This window comes from Trichosurus vulpecula, chromosome 2 (assembly GCF_011100635.1).
Source record: "Trichosurus vulpecula isolate mTriVul1 chromosome 2, mTriVul1.pri, whole genome shotgun sequence".
In the NCBI taxonomy this organism is placed as follows: Eukaryota; Metazoa; Chordata; class Mammalia; order Diprotodontia; family Phalangeridae; genus Trichosurus; species Trichosurus vulpecula.
The window spans coordinates 452,115,555-452,137,960 of NC_050574.1; the positions used below are offsets into that span (position 1 = coordinate 452,115,555).

General features: G+C 41.4%; 1 protein-coding gene across 2 annotated transcripts; it reads right to left on the reverse strand.

Moving 5' to 3' along the window:
* Positions 1–854: 854 nt before the first annotated feature.
* PRDX4 (peroxiredoxin 4) lies at positions 855–14,918 on the reverse strand. Of its 2 annotated transcripts, XM_036746233.1 has the most exons (8): positions 14,492–14,918; positions 11,548–11,665; positions 8,805–8,921; positions 7,038–7,160; positions 4,576–4,706; positions 3,470–3,504; positions 1,980–2,026; positions 855–969 (listed from the first exon to the last, which is right to left on the reverse strand). In XM_036746233.1, exons 1-8 carry the CDS (start codon positions 14,754–14,756, stop codon positions 966–968), a joined length of 840 nt encoding a protein of 279 aa, XP_036602128.1. In that variant the 5' UTR covers positions 14,757–14,918; the 3' UTR covers positions 855–965. The 2 variants fall into 2 exon arrangements, with proteins under 2 accessions (XP_036602128.1, XP_036602127.1); XM_036746232.1 differs by lacking the exon at positions 1,980–2,026.
* Positions 14,919–22,406: the final 7,488 nt, after the last annotated feature.

Genomic DNA, 22,406 nt, shown 5'->3' on the forward strand with positions numbered 1-22,406 from the left:
CCGATGCACTTGGCCTCCCACAACACCTTGGATTCACTTTGTATGTGTTCTGTAGATGCCTTTGCATATACACGTGTGTATTTTTTTTTCATTAGAATGGAAACTCCTGGAAGGCAGACTATTTGGGTTCTATCTTTGCATCTCTAGCACCTAACATGGTGCCTGGCACATAGTCAGTACTTTAATAAATATCTGTTGATAGATTCGTGATACTTGAAGTATGAAGAAATATCTTAGGGCATGTAAAAGAGGGCTCAATGGGCACTGCATTTAGTAACTTGTGACCCTGAGAGTAGATATGGGAACTGAAAGAATTTATGGGTATAGATATATATTCAAAGATTATGGATAGTTAAATATTTAAGGGCTGTTATGTACACTAGTAACTTTTTGAAGTGCATGTAATACAATACAAGAATACAATACAATACAAGCAGGTTAGCTCATTTGAATTTTATTTGCATATGCCAAACAGACTCTACCAGAATTCCTGTCAAACCACCGTACCGCATTTCCACAGCTTCAGCATTACAGTGCCTTTTGATGATGACAAAGACCTTTTTTTAAAAGCAGACTATCTTTGCCTGCCTCTTCTCAGCAGGGTCTGAAGACCTGAGTACTCATCCCTTTAGGGTTCCCAATGAAAAATAAAAGAATTCTCAGTAGGTTCTCCTTCCTTGTCATGAATCCTCCAAGATATATTACTGTCTACTTTGAGCTTTCATTGAACCATGTATAATTCATCAAGAAATAGATGCCTCTGGGCTATGGGGAACAGTGTTTCCTGGTTGTAATGTCTTGTCCCCTTCTTTTTCCTCCTACTAAGGTGCACCCCAATCACTACAAACACAAAGTAGTATCAAAACCACGAAAATTTTATTTGTGACTTTTGAACTAGACACGACCTGAGCAAACATTTCAATTTTGTTTATCGAAATACTTCAGTTTTCCAGCTGGATCTGGAATTATCTGTGTAAGAAAGAAGAAAGTCATTAATTTATCAGAAGGTACATTATTATGTCCAAAGTACAGACATTCTCACTTCACCTAAGGGTACCATTCTGCAGACATCTATGTAAAGCAATTTTTACTCAATTTGAATTTCCCTGTACATGGGGAAAGGAGGGAGAGAGGCAGGAAGGGGGACCTTGAGCCACTGGAGGGAGGGGGCCAGCACAAGGCTTAAAGACATGTGGGTGCTGAGGGGACAGACACGTGGGACAGAGGAGTGAGTACAGAAGAAGAAACACGAAGAACTGGGGAAAGACACATCAGGGGATAGCCAGAACTGAGAGGAAGAACACATGGGGGCCAAATATGTGAGGACTAGACACAGACATGTAGGCAGACAGAAGAGAGATACATGGGGGCAGGTGGGCAGAGTGGAGCAAAGGTCTCAAGCCAAGCCCCCATCCTAGAGTGGTGGTGGCAATCTCTCTGCCGTTCTGCTTTCACTGGCAGGACTTTTGGGCTTTTTGGTTGGAGGAGGTGGTGTGTGGGAGGCTGTGGATTGTGGAGCTGAGGGGCAGGAGCAGAGACAGGGAGAGCATAGTACTGTAAAGTTAACACATGTGGTTTTTTGCATAATGTGAATTTATGTAAGCAAGAATTGTCTGTATATTTATGTTGTCACATCTGAAACCCACCTGACTGAACAGCTGCCCTTCACTTGTCTGTAGAAAATGCTTATTCCTATGACTTAAACTGTATTTTCATATATGATCAAAGGATCATAGGCCTTGAGCTGGGAGGGACTTGAGAGGCAAACTCTGTCATTTTACTGATGAAGAAACAGACCCAGGGAGGTGAAGGGGCTTGCCCAAGGTCACGGAGACACTATCATCAGCAGATGGGTACATTTACCATAGAATGAGTAAAACTAATTTCTTTATATCCATCCATTTGAAATGCTCCAGTGACGAATTTATAATTCATTTAACAAATTAACATCTGTATACAAATCCCCTCAATATACTTACAACTCTTCTTTTGGCCACCAGGCTTTCATAGCTTCTTCAGGTTTGATCTAATTAAGTCAAGCACATTGAAAGAGCATGTCTACAGATGTTAATGTATTTTTAAAAGTAATTTCCTCTCAGACAAAATTTTGGGTTAAGTGATCTAAGCTATCTCAATTTTAATGGGAGCATCAGAGTTCTTCTAATTTATAATTTTGGGGGTAAGAAGGGTCAGTTATTCTTAAAATCTGAAACCAATGCCAAACTAAAAACCATAACACCTAGCAGGATACCGAGGACACAGCTGCTGTCCTGTAAATAAATACTTGTTAAAATATATTCAAGAATAAGAAAGTATTGTGAGTCCATTGATACCTGGCTAAGTAGCTAAAAACCCAGAGGCTTCTGAAACAATGTTACACCTCACAATAGCATTCTCACAAGTGGCTTGCAAAGTGAACAATTAAATTTAAAATCTCCTATTAAAAAAATACCAACACATCATAAAATCTCCCTTAATACATGTAACTTTCTATCCATAATCAAGCTGGTCAAATTCAAGTCTGTGTCATGAGTTTTGCACTTTAAAGCACACACTAAAATATGCTTTTTGCATTTCATTAGCAATTTTTGCTGACCCCATAGGGGAATTTGGTGTAATGGAAACTGGCCTCCCATGGTTCTGTTAAGAAGTACTTTGTGCATTGTAAAGACTTGTATAAATGTGAACGTTGACTAGTGACACAGACTAGGTGTCAGGAGACTGATTTGTAGTCCCGGCTCGGTAACTAACTAGCTGTGCCACCTCAGCAAGATGGCATTTTCTATAATAAACAAGCATGATGAGTTCTATTCCATAGGGAAATGATACAGGATGTAAACAGGCTCTAAGATATTGTCAAAATTTAACAACAAAATGGTGGAACTGGCTCAAAGTAGCTATTCTCAACTTTTTTCTTTCCTTTTGTCAAAGACTTATCCTAAAAACCTAAAGCTGGCCTGTCTCTGGTTCCACTCAGTCCTTCCTTAAAAGGTGACAAAAGAACAAGGCCACAAAGCTTTAGCTTAGGTGTAACTTAAGCCAGGTTTACTCAAACATTTTTTTTCATTTTTGGAACTGTTATGACTATTTATTGTTTTGGACTACAAGAAAGCAATTTCACTAAGTGTTCAATCTAATAAGTTAAGGGTCTACATTTGAACCCTGAGGGATTATCTAACCTATCCCAATATCTCCATAATTTTCTTCCCTTCTCAAAAGCACATTTCTCCTAACACTTGTTTTTTAAATTTACCACATCAAAACTGGCTGTTTCCTCCAGCTCCAACTACCCTGCCTAGAGGCCTAAGAAGTTTTACCCTCTGACATTTCTGCCCATCAATGGAGGCTTATTTGCTCTATTAACAAAATCAAGATGGTGCTACCATGGGAAACAACATTCTAAGCTTAGCTGGTTTTTGCCTCCCCATCTACCTTGCTTTCAATCCCAAGCCAAATCAGTTGAACTTACCGTTTCACTGCCAGGTTTCCAACCAGCAGGGCAGACTAACAGGGGAAGGAACAAACAAACATAAGTTTTAAAAAAACTGAGTCCTTTAAAAAAACTGTGTCTTTTTAATTACTAGAACTAAATGCTACTGCTACGAAATTACAGAAGAATTCTTCTAGGGGGCTGAGCATTCTATTTTTTATGTGAGATTGTTCTCCCTTAGTAAGGAATTTAAAATGCTGAAAATTAGCCTACTTTCACCACTGCCAATTTATGTTTAGTTAAATTTAACAATGAAAAAATGGACTGAATTAAGTGCTTCTCAAATATTAGTTAGAAAGTTTGTTCGAATAAAAATCTGAAGGGACTTGAATTTAGCTATTTATAGAATTCTTACCAAAATGCAAACCACATAAAAGTTAGCACTTTGTACCCAACGGCACAGTTCACTCACTAGTCCATCAAGAAGAATATTTGAAAGACAAACCAAAAGGAACTTCCCCTGTAACCAAAGTGCATATTGACCCAGACACTGAGCTGTACTTTTAAGGAAATTGTGGTCAATACTACAAGCTGTACAATCTGAAATTTTAATTTAGTTTGGTCACCATTAAAACTCCCTAGAGAAAAAGGACTTAACAATAGGCATCCACTAAGTATCACAACAAGGAGACTCAATGGAGTGGAACAGGCAAATACAAATGAGTGTTGCATTAGAACAGGAAGAATCTGTCCAACTTTAATACAGAAACCTAATCTGAAAAAGCAATACACTGTCACAAATGTGTGACTACTTTCAGCAAATCTTGAGAGCAACACAATTTGAAATTGTGTGGGATTGAAGTTGGATTCTTCCCTTTTTGTAACATTTTTTGATGTGGTTTATTGTTCCCCTGATACGGTATGTAAGAATGTATTAGTAACAATCTGTTAAAATGAATTTTATAAACCAATTCAATTTGTCTTCAAATAGCAGAAATGAGTTAGCTCTCAATTGGAGCTACAGCTTAATCACAAGACTGGAGAATTTCAACACAAGAAAGGAAGCTGCATTGCTCCTTTTCAGACTAATAAGACAAAAGGCCTGTGATAGCTGCTAACTAAAGCAGGAAAGAAAAGAAGGCTACCTTCTCCATGTTTGTCAGTGTACTGGAATGCCTGGACTAAACGAAGAGTTTCATCAACTGATCTGCCAACAGGAAGGTCGTTCATTGTAATCTGCCGTAGGATCCCTTTATCGTCAATGATGAAAAGGCCTCTGAAAAGGGAAGAAGAATTAAGAGAAATGAAATTCCTTTTCAGTGAAGGCAATGTTACTCTACTCTCTCTGGTGTCCAGGATGTGAGTCTAACATAAAATCTGAAACTGTCCCTTGGGACTTCCTTCTCTAACTGTACACAAATACCCTGCCATTTTTTAGTCTCTCTGCTAAGCACTTAAATCAATAAGCTTCTGTCATGCATCGATTATGTGTTGAGGGCTGCCAAGAACAAGGACAAAAATCAAACATTTTCTGGCCTTGTGGAGCTTCGTTTATAGGAGGGGATGATGAGTAGTCATATATACGCCGGGGGAAGAAAAGTAAATGAAAATAAACACTGTCACCCGACAACTTTTATCACCTGTTCTACTTAATTACACAGTAAGACTCTGAAAACAACATTTACTCTGGAGTGACTCAAGACCGTCTCAGTCTTCTCAGCCTCTGACCGGGCCGTCCTTCTCCCCATCTCTTCCTGCTTCTTCAGCAGCTTTCCTTATCTACTCCGTCTCTCCCCACTCCCTTCAAACAATGTCTTTCCAACCTCCACTAGACCCTCCCATTCCTGTTCCTTTGAGCTATGGTCTCATTTCTCTCTTTTTCTCAGCCAAACTCCTAGAAAATCTGTCTACTCATTGCCCCAGCTTCCTTCTCTCACTTAGCAATCAACCCTTTGCAATCTCGCCTCCCACTTAATTTCTCAATTGAAACTGCTCTCTTTAAAGTCCACAACAATCTCAGAATGAGCAAATCTGATAGTCTTTTCTCAGTCCTCCTCTAATATGGTCTTTCTGGAGCACTTGGCAGTGATGACTACTCTCTCTCTCTCTCTCTCTTCCTGGATACTCTATGCTAGCTAGGCTTTTATAACAATATTCTCTCTTGGTTCTCTTCCTACCTGTTTGGTCCCTCTCCATCTTTGTCTAACTGTGGGTGTTCCCAAAGACTTTTGTCCTGGGCCACCTTTCTCTTTATACTCTCAGTGGCCTCAGCAACTTGTGTATATTTAATTATTATCTCTATGCAAATCGGTTATTAATCATCAAAACATTTATAAAGCATGTAACTATGCGTCAGGCCCTAGGCTATAAGCACTGGGGATACAAAGCAAGGCCAAGACAGCGGTCCCTGCTTTCTAATAGGGGACAAAGCATGCATAAAAACAGGATCTAAATAATATATAAGATATATACAGAGCAGAAGAAAGTTTAGGGAGAAAGACTCAATTTGAACTGAGTCTTGAAGGGAGTCAGAGATATCAAGAGTGAGTGCAGGGGGCAGCTAGGTGGCACAGTGAATAGAGCACTGGCCCTGGAGTAAGGAGGACCTGAGTTCAAATCTGGCCTGAGACACTTGACACACTTACTAGCTGTGTGACCTTGGGCAAGTCACTGAACCCCAACTGCCCTGCCTTCCCACCTCCAAAAAATTAAATAATAATAAAAAAAAGAAAGTGCACTCCAGCCATGGGGAACAGTCAATGCAAAGTCCCGGAGACTGCAGTAGAACCACGTACCACATGAAGTTAAAAATGGGTTCTAGCCATTACTCCATTTTCTTAATCTGCCTGATTAATATTTTTCTTTCTATTTAGTTTATTACTAATTTTGATTCTTCAAGGATATGAAATTTTATCAGTAAAGGTTTTCCTTCCAATGAAGCAGAATTTCAACTCCTCTGTAACTCAGCAGAGTGTTTAGGCGTTGCTACGGCTAAAATATTCAATACCACATGCCTGACTTAGCCAGGATAATCCTCAGACAGACATCCAGGCCACCGGTGGGCCTGCATTCAAAGCCTTTCCTGCAGAATCTTGACTCTCTGTGACGGTTTTGGGGAACCCGGGGTACCCTCCACACCAGGATAGGGCATTCAAACAGGAATGAAGATGTATCATTAGTTATGATGATATAACAAGGGCTAGAATTTATAAAGCATTTAAAGCTTTGCAAACATCAATCTCGTTTTATTCTTACAACAACCCTGGCAAGTAGGTGCTACGGAGGTTATGTGGCTTATTAAATTAACATCTATTGAAATTGGAGTTTCCCTCCAGTGTTCTCCATACTTGTGTCTTTGGACAGAAGATAGTACTAATAAGGACAAGGTCATGTGATCAACACTGGTACAGTAAAGACTGAAGTTAGAATCTATCACTTTTATTATTCATACTATGTCATTATTTATCAATATTACATTCATCTAACATGAGCATTTACAGCAGGCTTACAGATCTGATTGTTTTTTGAACAAACTTTGTTATCTACTAAACCAAAGAAAATTCATTTTAATAAAAGGAGAGTGGGAAATAGATTTGGAAGGAAGTACCTAAGAGTGTGGCCTGAGTCCTCCAGATAAACTCCATAATCCTTTGAAATCTGGTGTGTCAAATCTGAAAGAAGCGGAATCTTCATTGGCCCAAGGCCTCCTTGCTTCCGAGGGGTATTAATCCTTCAAGAAAATCAAGTGTACATTTCTTAGAGACTGTGATTCTTATTAGCTAAAAACAGTTAAACCTACACAGCATTTGTGAGTTTGGAATCATCTCCATTTTATATACAACAAAGCAGAAAGCAACAAGTAAAAGACTGACTGAACTTGATCACCCTCATTTCTCATGTCTTTACTGTCAAAACTGAAGCCTGACACTTGAAGATTTAGCAGAATAACACCTTCTGCTCACCTCGAATGGAAAACCACAGCTGCATCCCTGTATCTTGACCTACCTGATGTCTCCTAGCAAATCCAGCTCCTTTGTGTGGTGGCTTTAGTTTACAAAAGTACTTTTCTAACAAACACCCGGCAGGGCAGGTAACTCAAGTGCTGTTGCCATTTTCAGGTAAAGATTAACAGGCCTAGAGAAGGGAAATGACTTTCCCAATTAAAGCCAGGTTTCCTCCCTGGCACTTTTAGTCTTCAGTCTTGGTGTCTATGGGCCTTGCTTAGACACACAGATGCACTGAGGGCTAAACAGATTACAGATCCCTAGTCTCTTCTTTTATAAAACTGAAGTGGAAGTAGGGAGTGTGATGGCTTAAACAAGAGTAAGTATTTTAAAGGTGAGGATGTTTTTGCCCAACACCATGCTGCTTCTACTAGATGAGGGCTGTCCAACCTTAGGTTTTTATTGAAACAACAGACGATATATTTTGATTTGCCATTTTAGTGAGAACCTCGCTTTATTTACTAAAGCATTTATGTAAATTTCTATGGTTGTAGGCGGCCGTATAAATCACACTAGGGGCAGCATGCAGAGCATTTTGGACAGCCCTGTACTAGATAATCACAGGGCCATCTAGAGGTGAAAGGGATGAGGAGGTCTTTTAGTCTAACCATTTCATTTTAGCAATGAGGGACCTGAGGTCTCGAGAGGTCAAGTGATTTGCCCAGCTCACAAAGGAGGAGCTAGGGTACTCATTCTATGAGACCCCAAGTTCAGCATTTTCAACTGTACCATGATGCCTTCCTAAAAAAGTGTGCCAATAAATTTCAAAGATTTTACTTTCAGCTCAAGGTCACAAATCAAGTATAGGCACAACTTAAAAACTCCAGTTCCTCTGCTCCCCCATCACATTTTTCCTTTTTAAAAAATTCAGTTTAGTTGAACAATTTTCTTTTCCTCCCATCTCTCCCCACTTCTACTTAAAAAAAAAGGCCATGTAATATACATGCACAGTTAAGCAAAACAGAAGTCATTTCTGTTGCACTTGTATCATGCTTTTTGTCCTTTCCTGTTCCCTAAGCATTCTCCCCTGGCAATGGCTCTGTTATGAGTGACTTTCCCCTCCCTTTCCCCTCCCCTTAGGAAGAGTTTGACCCACCCCACATTGGCCACATCTAAAAAAAAAATTTCATCTTTTCATAGCTTTTGCATTTAATGCACCTTTGCCTCAATTTAAGAAGTCAACAGTCTTCTTAAGCATTCATATTTTAATTTGATTGGACCAATAGTTCATTTTCTATTTTATAAATCTATTACTGAATATTCGGATATAGAACTGTAAGTACATTTTTACTGTCATAAAGGGAATCAACCTGTAATATGTCCTTTTTTTTTTTTTTTAGTAAAAAACCACATAAAGGTAAGTCACATACCATGCTAAATGAGTAAACTGTGAATCAACAGAGCACGCAACCACTTCAGTATTTATAGCCTTGAATTCTTCAATTCTGTCACTAAAAGCGATAATTTCAGTAGGACACACAAAAGTGCTGGAAGAAAAAAAGGAAAAAGCAATTCCGTTTTCTTAGAAGAGTTAATCATATTTATTTAGTACCAACATAATTTCTATTTTCTCCAAAACAATCTTTAGATTCTAATAGGTGTAAGACACATTAAAATAGCAGTTTTATATATGAAACTATGATGCAATAATCAATTCAGAAGATATTTTTGATCAAATGTAGTTTAATAATAGATGATTCCCAGCTGTATTGCAAACTTTTATGTACTAGAACATATCAAAGATCACCAATTGATCTGTTTCTTTCAAAAATCCTAGAATTCATTTTAATATCTTTTACTGTGTGCTGTTCTCCCTCATTGCTCTATGATCCAGTGAAGACACTAGTTTCCTTACTGTTCTTTGAACAACACTCCATATCCTGACTGGGGATTGTCATCAGCTGTCGCCATGCATGGAATGCTCTCCCTCCTCAACTCTGTGTCCTTCAAGTTCCAGCTAAAATCCCACCTTTGACAGGAAGCCTTTCTCAATCCCTCTTAATGCCGATCCTTTTCTGTTCATTATTCCCCAGTTTATCTTATATATAGCTTGTCTGTACACAGTAATTTGCAAACCATGTCCCCTGTTAGATTAGCAGCTTCTGGAGAGAAGGAACTGTCTTTTACTTTTCTTTTTATCTCCAATGATTACAATTAGTGCTTGGACCTAGATGTTCACTGACTATTGCAAGGAACTTACCCAACTTCCAGGTAATTAACAATTTTTATACCCGTGTCTTCCCCAAAAACTATTTCTTCCCAACCTGGGAGAAATACTGGGTATATTGAGGGGCAGGAAGTGGGGGGATGAGGAGGGGGAAATGATGTAGTATTGTTTCCTTTGCTTAATTTCAGTTCTCCAACACTTCAATTTCTCAATTTTTCTCAACTGCTTTAGTGGAGGATAAATAAAAATAGTGGCAGAAAAAAGCCTGTATCAGCTGTTCTGTTCTTGGTGGATTGCTGGGTGCCCTGAGGTTTCATCCCTTTGTTTAAAGGCATGTTGGGACAGAATCTCAGGAACTAGATATGTACCCAGGACAGGAGGACCCCGACAGTGCTTTGTACTTGTAGGATACTATTTATTTCTTGTTTCCTAGTGAGTTGTTTTTTAAAAACAAATCAGAATTGCAAACACACCTTCAATTGCATTAGACTACTTTTAAACAATCTATTCTATCAGTTCACATTTTTTTTTTTGCCCTTACATAGAAAGCAGGCTAGTCTTATCACTAAAGAGAATTCCAAAAGTTCAATCCTATTTTATCTATAGGGAAGGGTGTGCCAAAGTTACCTCTAACAGGAGAACCTGAGCATCTATACCTCAAAAACTGGCGACTACTACAATTCAGTGCTTAAGTTACTGCTCTGCTACTTTAAAAAGTGTTAATAATGCAGATTACGCTTAATTGTACACAGCACCAGAACAGCCTAGTCACTAAACATTTACCAGCACACTCCTATCTATTGTGTATGTTCACATATAGGTATTTCCAGCTTGGGCTTTTACTAGATATTGTCATGTTACGAATTGCAGTTGTTCAAATATTAGAAAGATTTTTCGTACAGATCTAAAGCTAAACAGCTTAATTATTACACATACTTGTGCTCTGTCTCAGTAAAGTGATTTGGTAGAATTCATGGAGTGAAATACCAAACCGTCTCAAGTTAGACAAATCTAAGAAGGAACTGATGGAAATGGGTTATGTAAGTTAAGCCTAAAGTTACCTTAAACCATACCGATGAAGTTCCAAGCTAATTCTGATGAAACAGTAACATTAATTTGTGGCACACAAGCCAGGAAACATTTTCCTATTTCCTTTTTTCGTCATAAAAATGTCAACGAATTGTAATTTTGTCAATGTGGGTACCTCCTCTATGGATGTTGGTAAGAATCCCTCACTACAGCATGGTCTTTCAAATTGCTGGGGCTGAAAAATACAACACCCTGAAGTCTACATGGTGATGCTCCTATCAGAAGTTAGCTCAGCTAGTCTTTGCAGTACATCATTGGGTTTGAACTCAAACCCTTTTCAGCTTAATGGCATCTGCCAGAGTTTATGCTCCCTTGGCGTGGTATTCCAAGAACCTAGAGTCATCTCCATGCCACTATGAAGCACTTTAAAAGGGCTTTAATGGAGGATTAGAAATATTCAAATAGGAAACTTGGGATTATTTTTGCATACTCTTATTTTCACATAGTTTGAAAATGTCACATTTGAGCATACTCCTGGGAGAAAACTAAAGCTCAGGTAAAGCCGCTCATTTAAGTGACTTGCTCATGGTCCCATGACTTGTCACAAAGGAGATTCAACAGCAAACCTCCTTCCTGACTCTAAGCCTTACCCGCTTTCCTCTATGCTACAAGGTGTTTTAGTAATTGTGAATATAATTGCTGTAGTTAAAGAAAGTGTAGGAGATTGGAATTATTGTGTAGCAACCCTGGGATATATTATAAAAGCTATTTATTTTGGACAAAATTTCTCGTTTGGGCTTGCATCATTTCCAGAAGCTGAATGTTGAGAAAAATCTCTGCTTAACTGAGAGTTCTGCTTTCTTGGATACAAATTGATTGAGGCTTTAATGTACAGTGCTTTGGAGAGTCTTACTTACAAGTCAAGTGGATAGAAGAAGAAAACCAAATATTTTCCTCGATAATCAGTTAATTTGAGCTCCTTAAATTCTCCATTTATCACAGCTGTTCCTTCCCAATAAGGTGCTGACTTAGAAACTTAAAGGAAAAAAGAGAGAGATTGCACATAGTTAATCTGATGGGTTATGTCACACGGAGGAAGTTGCTGGATTGTTGGAGGAACTGCTGGAGGCCATTCCATAGGAAATCATCTTTCATGCTAATGAACTCTTTAACACAAAACAAGGCCCAAAGAGTTGCTGGAGACTTCAAATGCCAGTTTGTAGGAAGATGGCTCCTAGGTACAGGAGAGATTTCCTTGTCTGCTGAACAGTCTGTTATCAGGGTTATCTCCTGAAGCCGCGTCTCAGCAAGTTAAGACTTCACTAAAATCGATAATGAAGTGTAAGTTAGGCAGCTGTTTAGTTTCTGAAGATCAATAAGACAATGTTTCCCTGAAACTTCTGGAAAGCAGAGATTATGGTTTCAATACAGCACCCATCATGAGAGGTATTCAGCAAATATCCATAAACAGATGCTGTGTGTAGGAAGGAAAGCTTAGTTAGAAAGCTAATTTTCGACCCATTCTTTCTTTCCAAAGCTAGTATCTATTTACAAAATTTCCAAAAGTGGCAGCTTCAAGGATAGGTAAGGAGAATCAAATAGCAGATTTGAATTGAATTTCATGTTTTGTGCCCAGAAAGATTTTTGAGTATCAAAAGGATTACTATAATAAATGACCAAATACTGTTGTTAATGATCAAAATAAGAAGTCATTACGGATCAAAATATGGGGATGCTCATAAATGATTAATGCAAATTACCTAAGTAATGAAAGAAAAAAGAAAAATTATTAACTTTTCTTCAGCAAGTTTTGATTTTTGCAAAGTCAGGATTCTGATTTTATCATTACTTGAAATACAAGTACTTGGAAAAACCACCTAGGCATTCAGAGGTGAAGTTATATTAATAGTATATGAACTGAACTCCAGCGACAGTTCTTTCAAGCATAAGTCTGCTAAGTGGCTATACAAAAATGAAGCAAATATGTAAAAGTAAATATGTGCTTTCAGGCAAAGAGGAAGCTTTTTTTTGTTTTCATGAGAAATCATGGGTTGGTGTAATTTTTTTAGTAAATGCCTAGTTGCCATAAACATTTCAAGGTACCTTGATATGCTAGAGAAAATCTGTAAGATTTGGAAATTATAATACTTCAGAAGCGACAGAGTAATTTTTTCAAAATGAAATCCCTAATTATATGTTCACTGAATAATACCATGGCATCTGATATAGCAAGCTTATAAAAATTTCTTAAAGTTTAAGTGTATGTATTGTCTACATATTTCAGAGCTCTTTAATTCTGTTGATGTGGGAACTCCTTTCAATGCAGATAGCATTCCCTCAATAATATTATTTATTATCTTTGAAATTTACCGTGGCTGAAGAAAATAATCACTTCACAAAACTGGTGATGAATTTCCCTGAATTCGGAAAAATTACAAGGCTGTAGTCATAGCTCTTGAGAATCAAGGGTCACTTCCATACCATGATACTCCATCTGAGTATGATTTTACCAGAAGCATGCAAACATATAGAACTATACACGACAATTTGAAATTAAGTTTTTAGAAAGCAAAATGGTAAGATCAACTCAAAGTCTTGGCTTGTTTCAGTTGTGGAAGATTTGTCTCTCATGACATTTATTCCACAAATTGGGAATGTAGCCACTTGGTGGTGGTAACAGAAACAGCTCACACTTATACTGGATTTTAAGGTTTATAAATTATCTCAAGCATTTGTCTCCAATTACAAAGCAAATGATTTTTCTAAACTAAAAGGTTGCCCCTCAGCTACAGTCTTCATGGATTTAATCAGGATTTTCAACTAATCCACTAGCATTTGTTAGGTCTCTTCAGCACTGTGCTGTGCTGGGGATACAAATATAGACCTCTGATATAAAATTAATTTTATCAAAAACACTGAAAATTGTCCCTAGTCTTTTCCCCTAGCGTTATAGTCCTAAACTCTTCACAGGGGCACATAATCTTTTTTCAGCACTTGAATCTGGTTGGATTCCACTGACGTGTCCTTCTCTAGGCAGCCAGAAAGGCAAATAGTTATAAGTTTAAACTGGCTGGGTGCAAAGGGTTATGAACCTAAGTTTGTTAATTCCCATTCCCCCATTCCATTTCCTTTTCCACAGGCCCCATCCAGAGAAACACAAAAAAAGCAGTAAGGAACATTAAAGTTGTTGGTCTAGAAAGGAATCATTTCATTGCACTGTGGATAATGACAGTACCCACAGATTTGGAGCTGGAAGGAAGTCTAAAGGCCATATCCCCTCATTCTGCGGCTGGGGGCACGAGGTAGGCTTTTAGTATACCGTTTGATTTCACCCTGAATGACAGTAGTAGTCGTCCTGGCAGCCCCACTACCACTATCCCAGATTTAGGAAAGCATGGGAATTTAGAGGCCACCTAGTCCTGGGGTGGGGAACGCCTTGCGGCCACATGTGGCCCTCTAAGTCCTCAAGTGCAGCCCTTGGACTGAATCCAAACTTCCCAGAACAAATCTTTTTATTATCAGGGGTTCCCCACCCCCTTTATTTTGCAGATGGGGAAACCGAGGCCGAGGGACAGGGGGACTTGCCCAGCGTCACCCACGTCCTAAGTGGCAGAAATCAGCTTAGTCCCCTGGTACTTAAGCTCCGGCTCCCGAGCGCTTTGTCCCGTAACACAAGGGCATCTGCACTGCTCAATCTAAGCACCACAGGCCTTGGGGACCATCCGGTCCCGGGGCTCGTTAAGGAGATGCTTCGCTCGGCACACCGGCATCCCGGCCCGTGCGGGGCTCCCCGCGATCGGGGGGTGCAGCCGCACATCCAGGGCCCCGGCCCCGCCCCCTCCCCGCCGGGGCAGCACCTACTCTTGGCCTGGCTGAGGTGCAGGGAGTGGTCCGACACCGGCACGCGGGCCGCCTCCCCCGGGTACACTTGCCCTCCGGCGTAGAAGTGGCACTCGCCGTGGGGGGCCCGGGGCCGTTGCTGCTCCGCGGGCTCCTCGGCTGCCCGGCCCGGCCCGGGCACGGCCTGCAGCACCAGCAGCAGCAGCAGCGGCAGCGGCGCCGCCGTCCCCGAAGCCTCTCCCCGCCCGCGGCGGCGCAACCCACGGGGTCGGCCCGAGTCCTCCATGGCGGCTCAGGGGAAGCGGGGCCGCGCAGAGAAGCGCTCCGCACGTCCGTCCGCCCGCTCGCCGCGCTCGGGATGCGCGCGCAGCCGGCCTGGCCCTCGTGGAGGGAGCGCGGGGGCAGCGAGCGCAGGGCCGGTGCTGCGGCCCCAGATGGCTGCTGCCGAAGGGAGAAAGGAAGGGGGCGGGGAGCTCCGCACGGCCGGCACGTCCGAGCGACGTGTCAGAGCCTGGAAGGCGCGGTCCGGACCCGCTGCCAAGCCCTCCTTCCCCCTTCCCATCTCCGTAACGTGGGCGCCTGGGGCCCGGAGGCGCTCAGCCTTGCCTGGGCCAGACCTGTGACCGAGCGCTTGATCGCTCCTGGACCGGTGACTGACGGGCAGCCCCAGGGTCCTGCGATCGTGCCCCCTAGTGCGGGTACAATGCGGGCATGCACGCAGAGGCGCCTCAGTACCTGGTGATTCTGGACCAAGCTAGATCTCTGCATCAGTGGCTCGTCCTCCAGGCCTCCTGCTGCCACCGATCTTTTGCCCTCCTCCTCCTCCTCCTCCTCCTCGTCTTTGTTTTCTTATTCACAGCTTACAAGCCAAACTGGCAGGCGCCTCGGGGCCATCCCGCTCAGCCTGTTTATTTTACCGAGGACCTCAAACTCCGAGAGAAATTGAAGGGACTAGCCTCGGTCCAGACAGGTGGAATACCAGTGGCATTTATGTAGCGCTATAAAGTTGGCAAGTGCTTTACCAACACTTCATTTGATTCTTAAAGCTGGGAGGCAGCTGCTGTTATCCTCATCTGACAGGTGAGGAAACTGAGTCAGACGGGTTAAGTGACTCACATCGCTGGGAAGTGCCTAAGGTCTGCCTTACTCCCGGTGTAGTACTCTATTATCCAGTGTGTCACCTAGCTGCCATATTCAAACTCAGTCCCCTGATTTCACAACCAGTGTTCTCGGACTAGCTTTTAAGAGAAGTACAAATGCCAAATAATACAAAATCACAAATATATGGAAAGAAAACATTGTACATGCACGGATAGAAGACATCTAATAAGATAGAAAAGATTCCTCTGAGAAAAGCTATGTCCCAGTTCCTTACTCTTCCCCCAGTGGAGCCAAGAGTTCTGTGTCCTCCAGCTTCCACAGTCAAGCCTGCAGTGATCATGGTTCCACATTGCATCTGCCTTTCAGACTATTAATGTTGGCTGACTTTTACATAGTGCTTTGTGAAAATAGATGCCTTGATTTGTGAAGGCCCCCCAGTTGCCTGGGTTTACAGCTTTAAGATTTACAAAGTGTCTTGTATTATCTCATTTTATTACAGAGCTGTCAGATGGGTCTTATGAATGGGCCGGTGCTGGACTGGGCTTTGTGATATGATTTTGAAGTCCTCTAAAATGGTCTGGCTTTTGGGTAGTGAACTTTGGCCTCAAGGTCACATATGACCTTCTAGGTCCTTGGGTGTGACCTTTTGAATGAGCTCGAGTTTTGCCAACAACTTTTATTAAAGGGATTTGTTCTGTGAAGTTTGGATTTAGTCCAAGGGCTGCACTTGAGGACTTACAGGGCCACATGTGGTCTCGAGGCCTCAGGTACCCCACCCCTGGCTCTGGTTAATAATTGAAATTACACCATTCTAGTCTCATCCTTTTGTGTTAGAAATTGCCTTGTTTTGTTAACTTTTTTTTTTTTAGTTTGAGGACAGATTGTTGTTATACTATGGTATGAATTAGTTTATATGAACCTTGTGGAAGGACTTCTTTTTTCAGAACTGTTCTTCCTCTGTCCCAAGGGGAGTTCTGCATCGGGGAGGGAGCCTTGAAAAGCCAGAAGAGATTTCAGAAAGAGGAAGTGGTATAACTAGGGCACAGAAAACAAACTTTCTATAGCTATATCAACATTTTTCCCATCTTCACAGGAGTAGTGAATTCTAAGGTACTTTTTTTTCTTGTGGTTTTTAGGGAGAATAATTATCCTCTGCATGAGCTTCTAGACTGTGAGATCTGTAGCAGCTAGACTGAAGGCAAGGGTCTGTTTTAATTTAAACACACCTTTCTGCAAACGGTAGGTACTTAATTGTGGTTGTGGTTGTCCTTTATTCTCCAAGAGAACCGTGACCTCAGGGAGATGATGACAGGGCTTGCAATTGACTTTGATTTGAATGAGGGAGGGCTGTGCAAAGTCACCATTGTATTAGATATTTTATGGAGGGTTTGTGTAAGGATATAGGAATCATACAGGTTGAGAAAGCTTGAATGTGAGAGTGTTGTCCATCCCATGAGATAATGGATATATCAACCTACCATCCACACTATGTGTTCCAACAGTGACCACTCACTGAGAATAAGACTGCAATGGAACAAAACATATAATAAGCCTTCAAAGTGGCTCAGAAGTGTCAAAAGAAGAAAGAAGGCCAGTAATGGGGGCATGGAGGATTTCCAGCTGACAAAGACCTTAGAGACAATCTAGTCCAATCCTTTTGTTTCCCAGGTGAGGAAGTGTTGCCCAGAGTAACACCAAAAATAGGTGACAAGAGCCTAACCATCAAAAAGAGCCCAGGTCTTCTGATTCCAAATCAGTGTTTTTCTGCCCAAGTCCCAGTTTTGCCTTGGCCTAGCCTTGTGTTATAGCATCCAACCATGATGGTAAGTGAAAAAAATGAAACAAAATACAACAATGTATTTGGAGTCCGAGGATCTGAGCTTGACTCCCAGTTCTGCTGTTGCCCTTTGTGGCCTCCCTGGGCATTAATTTCCCTTTCTGCAAAATGAGGAGATTAGATTAGAGGATATCTAAGGTGCTTTCCAGCTCTGGATTCAGTGCGGTTCTATTGCTGTGTTATATTTGCGTACTAATTTACATACATTATCTAGATACCATCCCTTCTAAATTCATCCCTGGCTTAAAGGTTCCCAGGTGCTACACAATATCTGTCTTCTTTTGCCCCTTCCTGGTCTGTGTTCAGAAGCTGAATGTTTTTGAAGCATGAGGAAGAAGGGGATGAAGAAAGGGTTCCTAGGAGTCTGAACGCAACGGGGCAGGGGAAGTATGGGTTCTTACCAAAGACGCTTTCAGCTAATTCTTCAAGCTCGTGAGTCCCATAGACAGGGGCTCTCTGGCGCTGTAACTCACGTTCTCGTTCCCGCTCCCACTCCTGTCCCTCTCTTGCTTCCTGTTCTACATGGAGAGGGAGTGGGGATCTGGGAGGTCGGTTCTGGTGTCCAGGAGCTCGGCCTAGACCGGTTCCTCGATAGCGGTTTCTGTGCTCCAGGGTGTCCACTGGGTGTTGACACTGGCTTCAGTGGAAAGAATCTGGACCTGGGCCTGAAATAATGTTTGGGAATCCCCCAGGTGGAGGTTTAGCCCTACGGACTGTTCTGCCACTTTGCTCTTCCACTGCCTCGTCTTAGAAAACAAGTGATCCTTTCAGCATCAGTGGTTGGTTAGTACCCAGAGCTGGGGGGACCCTCTCAGACCAAGGCTGACCTTGCCATCCCATAGGTGTCACTGTGGAAACAAGGGCAGAATTGGAATTCTGAGCTTCCCTTTGATTCCATTCTGGCCGTTCCCCTTAACTGCCACATTGCTGTGACCTAGAACTAAGCCATCCATCCATCCATCCATCCACCCATATTAAGTGCCAACATTTACTATATGCAAACCAAGTTCTATGTGAGTGGGGAGCATGAATATGGCTAAGATGGGGTCCTTTCCCTCTGCCGTTTTACAGTCTAGCTAGGGAACCCAGAATGGCCAGTCATTTTGTGAGCCCACAATGGAAGTGGGTAGCAGGAATATAACAGCTGGAGAATTTAAAATTGTGTGTGTGTGTGTACATGTGGTCACAGAGATAGGGACTGGATTTGTGATTTCATTAATAGAGGACTCCTGAATGAGAAAACTCTGCCCACCAATGTAGGTCACATATTTGTCAGAGACAAGACTTGAACCCAAGTCTTTCTGTAGTGGGTATGTTGCCTTTTTAACACACATGCACACATGTACACATGCACATACATATATTGTATACATCTATCTATATGTATATACATACAAAATTTTCTATTTAATTTATAGGTAGGAGAGAACATTTGGCCCCAATCTATATTTCCAGCCTTATTATACATTACTCCCCATCATATACCTATAATCTGGCCAAAGTGGCTTTCTTCATGTTCCTTATAGTTAATACTCCAATATCCCTTGTATGCTAGTTGAATGTCTAAATTTCTCCATACGTTTATAGCCTTGGGGCAGCTAGGTGGCATAGTGGATAGAGCATGGATCCTGGAGTCAGGAGGACTTGAGTTAAAATGTAGCTTCAGACCTTTACTAGCTGTGTGACCCTGGGCAAATCACTTAACCCCAATTGGCTCAAAAAAAAAATTATAGCCTGGGTCATATGAGTATGTGAAGTAAGTGGTCATCTAGGTGAGTTGATTTGAAAGACTCCAGGGAAACTCCCCTACTGATAGTATCCTCTCCATCTGCCTGACCTACTATCTGGAGTTCTACAATTAGACATTAATTTGGTCTCTTAAAATCCATAATTGGGAGTAATAACATAACATTTTTCCAGCAAATAGTTATTGAATATCTGTTTGATAATCAACACATATAGTCTCATAGTTTCCCCAGTTCGAATGTAAGATACTTGAAGTCGGGGTCTGTCTTGTTTGCTTGAAATTATATTACTAGCTTCTTAGCACAGTGCTTGGCACATAATAAAGGCTCTCTCTCTGCCTCTGTCTCTGTCTCTGTTTCACTCTCAGCTCTCTTTCTTTCTCTGCCTCTCTCTGTCAGTGTCTTTCTGTCTCTGTCTCTTTGTCTCTCACCTCTCTTTCTTTCTCTGTGTCTGTGTCTGTCTATCTGTCTGTCTCTCTGTCTCTCTCTCTGTCTCTCTCTCCCTCTCTCCCTACCTAGACCCTACATGACTCAAAGTCTCACCTTACATGAAAAAATCTTTCCTAGTCCGCTTTAATGCTAGTGCCTTCCTTCTGATGTTCCTGTAAAGAGCTTGTTTGTACTTGGCTGTTTGCATGTGGTCTCGCCATTAGACTGTGACCTTCTCCAGAGCAGACTGCCTTTTGCCTTTCTTTGAATCCCCAGTGACAGTGCCTGGCACACCATAGTCACTTAATACACGATTGATTTGACTTACCGTGGATTTCATTCTTAGATCCCTAAGTCAAATGGGAGAAGTGAACTAAAGAAATTAGTGTGCACTTGATCAAATCACTTAAGTGATGGATTCTAGTTTCCTCATTTCTGTAGCTGGTGCCTCTGTATTCCCCTGCCCCCCTTTCTATGGAGATCCTTGGAACCAGAAAATTTTACACAGAGGGAGATGGCTGGAGGATAATTTTTGAGACACCACCCAAAGTGAGACTAGAATAGCTAGAGAAAGGCATAGTAGAAGTTGCTATGCTTTGAGGGAGCTCTAGAGCAGAAAGCCAGGGACAGATTAAAGAGGGCAAATGATGTGTGATAGGTCCCTTTTTGGATTTTTCTACTCTTTTCCTTTTTTCTGCTGCCTTTTTCAGTCTTCTTTCTCTGACCTTGTGGAAGTATCCTTTAAGATGGCAGTGCCAGAGGCAGAGACTAAGTATATGTGGCATAATGGCAAGAGGGAGTTGTTGGACAGTCAGTGCCAAAGTCCAGCAGCCAGCAGCTTCCAAGTGTCTGTTGTGCAGGAGGGCGAACTGAGTGAAACGCTGTCTTCTCAGTTTTCTCTTGTTACTGATCTGTGATTCTGAGATGGAGAACACATACCCCTTCTTCTATTCCTTTTCTGTGGGTCATCAGTGAGTGCTGTAAGAATTGATTCTCTCTGCCCCTGAAGGTCTGGGAGGGCAACTGGAAGGTGAGCTAGGAGATGAAGTGAACCTTGCCATACAGGAACATTTGGTCTAGTTCTTTCCCCCTTTATTCTGCATCCAATAAGCTGTATGATTACTGCCTGCTAATATTCCGAATCTTTGAAAGCAGGGAATAGTGAACAGAGAAAGTAGAATCTAGATAGGGCAGAGGCTGATGAACTAGGTTCCAGATAGCTGATTTAGTATTATAATATTTTGAGCAATATTGCATTCAGTCCCATAGACTAATTTCAGACTTTGCTAGGCAAGGGGTAATCTAGTGTGCAGTGATGACACCTTTAGGAAAGAACTACCTTTTAGAGGCACAGAATTACTAGAAACTAATTTACCAGTTATTAGACTGCTGGCTCAAGCGCCACCTGGTGGGAAATTCAGATTTTGCATGTCCTCTCTGGATAATTAACATTGTCTTTCTATAAATAGGTTTGCTGATGATGATAACAAGTAATTATCCAGGGAGTGTGGATTATTGTGGACTGACTTTATCAAAAATAGCTCTTGAGCCCCCAACTCTGGTAAACTCTCTCTTTTCCCTGAACTTACAATCACATGACCTTAATGAGAGAGCAAGCCAAGTTTGGATATCAGCAAGCAGGCTAGTTGGGCTAGGAGTCAAGTCAACAAACATTTCTTAAGTATCTACTACGTGTTAGGCACTATGCTAGTACTAGGGATACAAAGAAAACCAAAACCAGTGCCTGCTCTTAAAGACCTCACAGCATAATGAGGAAGACAACAATTGTGTATGAGCAAAATATAGAAAGGATAAATTGGGAGATAATCAAAAGAAGGAAGGTGCTAGCATTAAGGGAGACTAGGAAAGTCTTCTTGTGGAAAGGTGGGATTTTAGCTGGGACCTGAAGGAAGACAAGGAAGCCCAGAGATGGAGACGAGGAGAGAGAATTCCAGGCAAGGAAGACAGCCAGTGATAATGCAGTCGGGAGATGGGCTATCTTGTACAAGGAGCAGCTAGGAGATCAGTGACACTGGATCATAGAATACAAGAAGGGGAATAAAATGGAAGGTGACTGGAAATGTAAGAAGGGGCCAAGTACTGAAGGGTTTTATATTTTATATATTTTATTTTTATATATTATATATTTATATATATAAATGTATATATTATATTTATATATTATAAAATATATATTTGTTCAAAGATTTTATATATATATTTGATCTGAGAGGTCATAGGGAACTACTGAAGTTTATCGAATGGAGGGCAAAACTTGTGTTTTTGAAAGGTCAATTTTATAGTTCGTTGGGATGGATTAGAGTGGGGGGACACTTGAGCCAGGGGGATCAATCAGCAGGCTATTGCAGTAGTGCATGAGTGAGGTGGTGAGGGTCTGCATTGGGATGGTGACAGACAGGAAAGAAGAGGGCGTGTACAAGGGATATTGCAAAGACAGAAACAACAGGACCTGGAGACTGATTGGATACGGGGGAAGGGTGAGAGGGAGTGAGAAGTTGAGTATGTCTGGGTCACAGGGAGGAAGGTGGAAGGTAGAATCAATAGTAATTAGGAAGTCACAAAGAGGGGAGGGAAAATAATGAGTTCAGCTTCGGATATGATAAAGTTAAGATGGATCATTCAGCTTGAGATGTCTAATAAGTAGTTGGAGATACAAGATTGGAGGTCAGGAAGAAGGTGAGAGATGAATACATAAATCATCTGAATAGAGATGGTAATTGAATTCATGGAAGCTGATGAGATCGCCAAGCTAAATGATATACAGAGAAAAGAGGGCCCAGGACAGAGCCTTGGGAGTCAGCCA

Excerpts from the sequence above, each read along its gene's own strand:
- PRDX4 (XM_036746232.1), bottom strand. The coding sequence starts at position 14,756 with ATGGAGGACTCGGGCCGACCCCGTGGGTTGCGCCGCCGCGGGCGGGGA. Across the intron at positions 4,707-7,037 it reads GACTCAGGCCACACTCTTAG|AGGCCTTTTCATCATTGACG; the intron begins GTACTTCCTTCC and ends TTCCCTTTTCAG. Across the intron at positions 970-3,469 it reads GGAAACCTGGCAGTGAAACG|ATAATTCCAGATCCAGCTGG; the intron begins GTAAGTTCAACT and ends TTTCTTACACAG.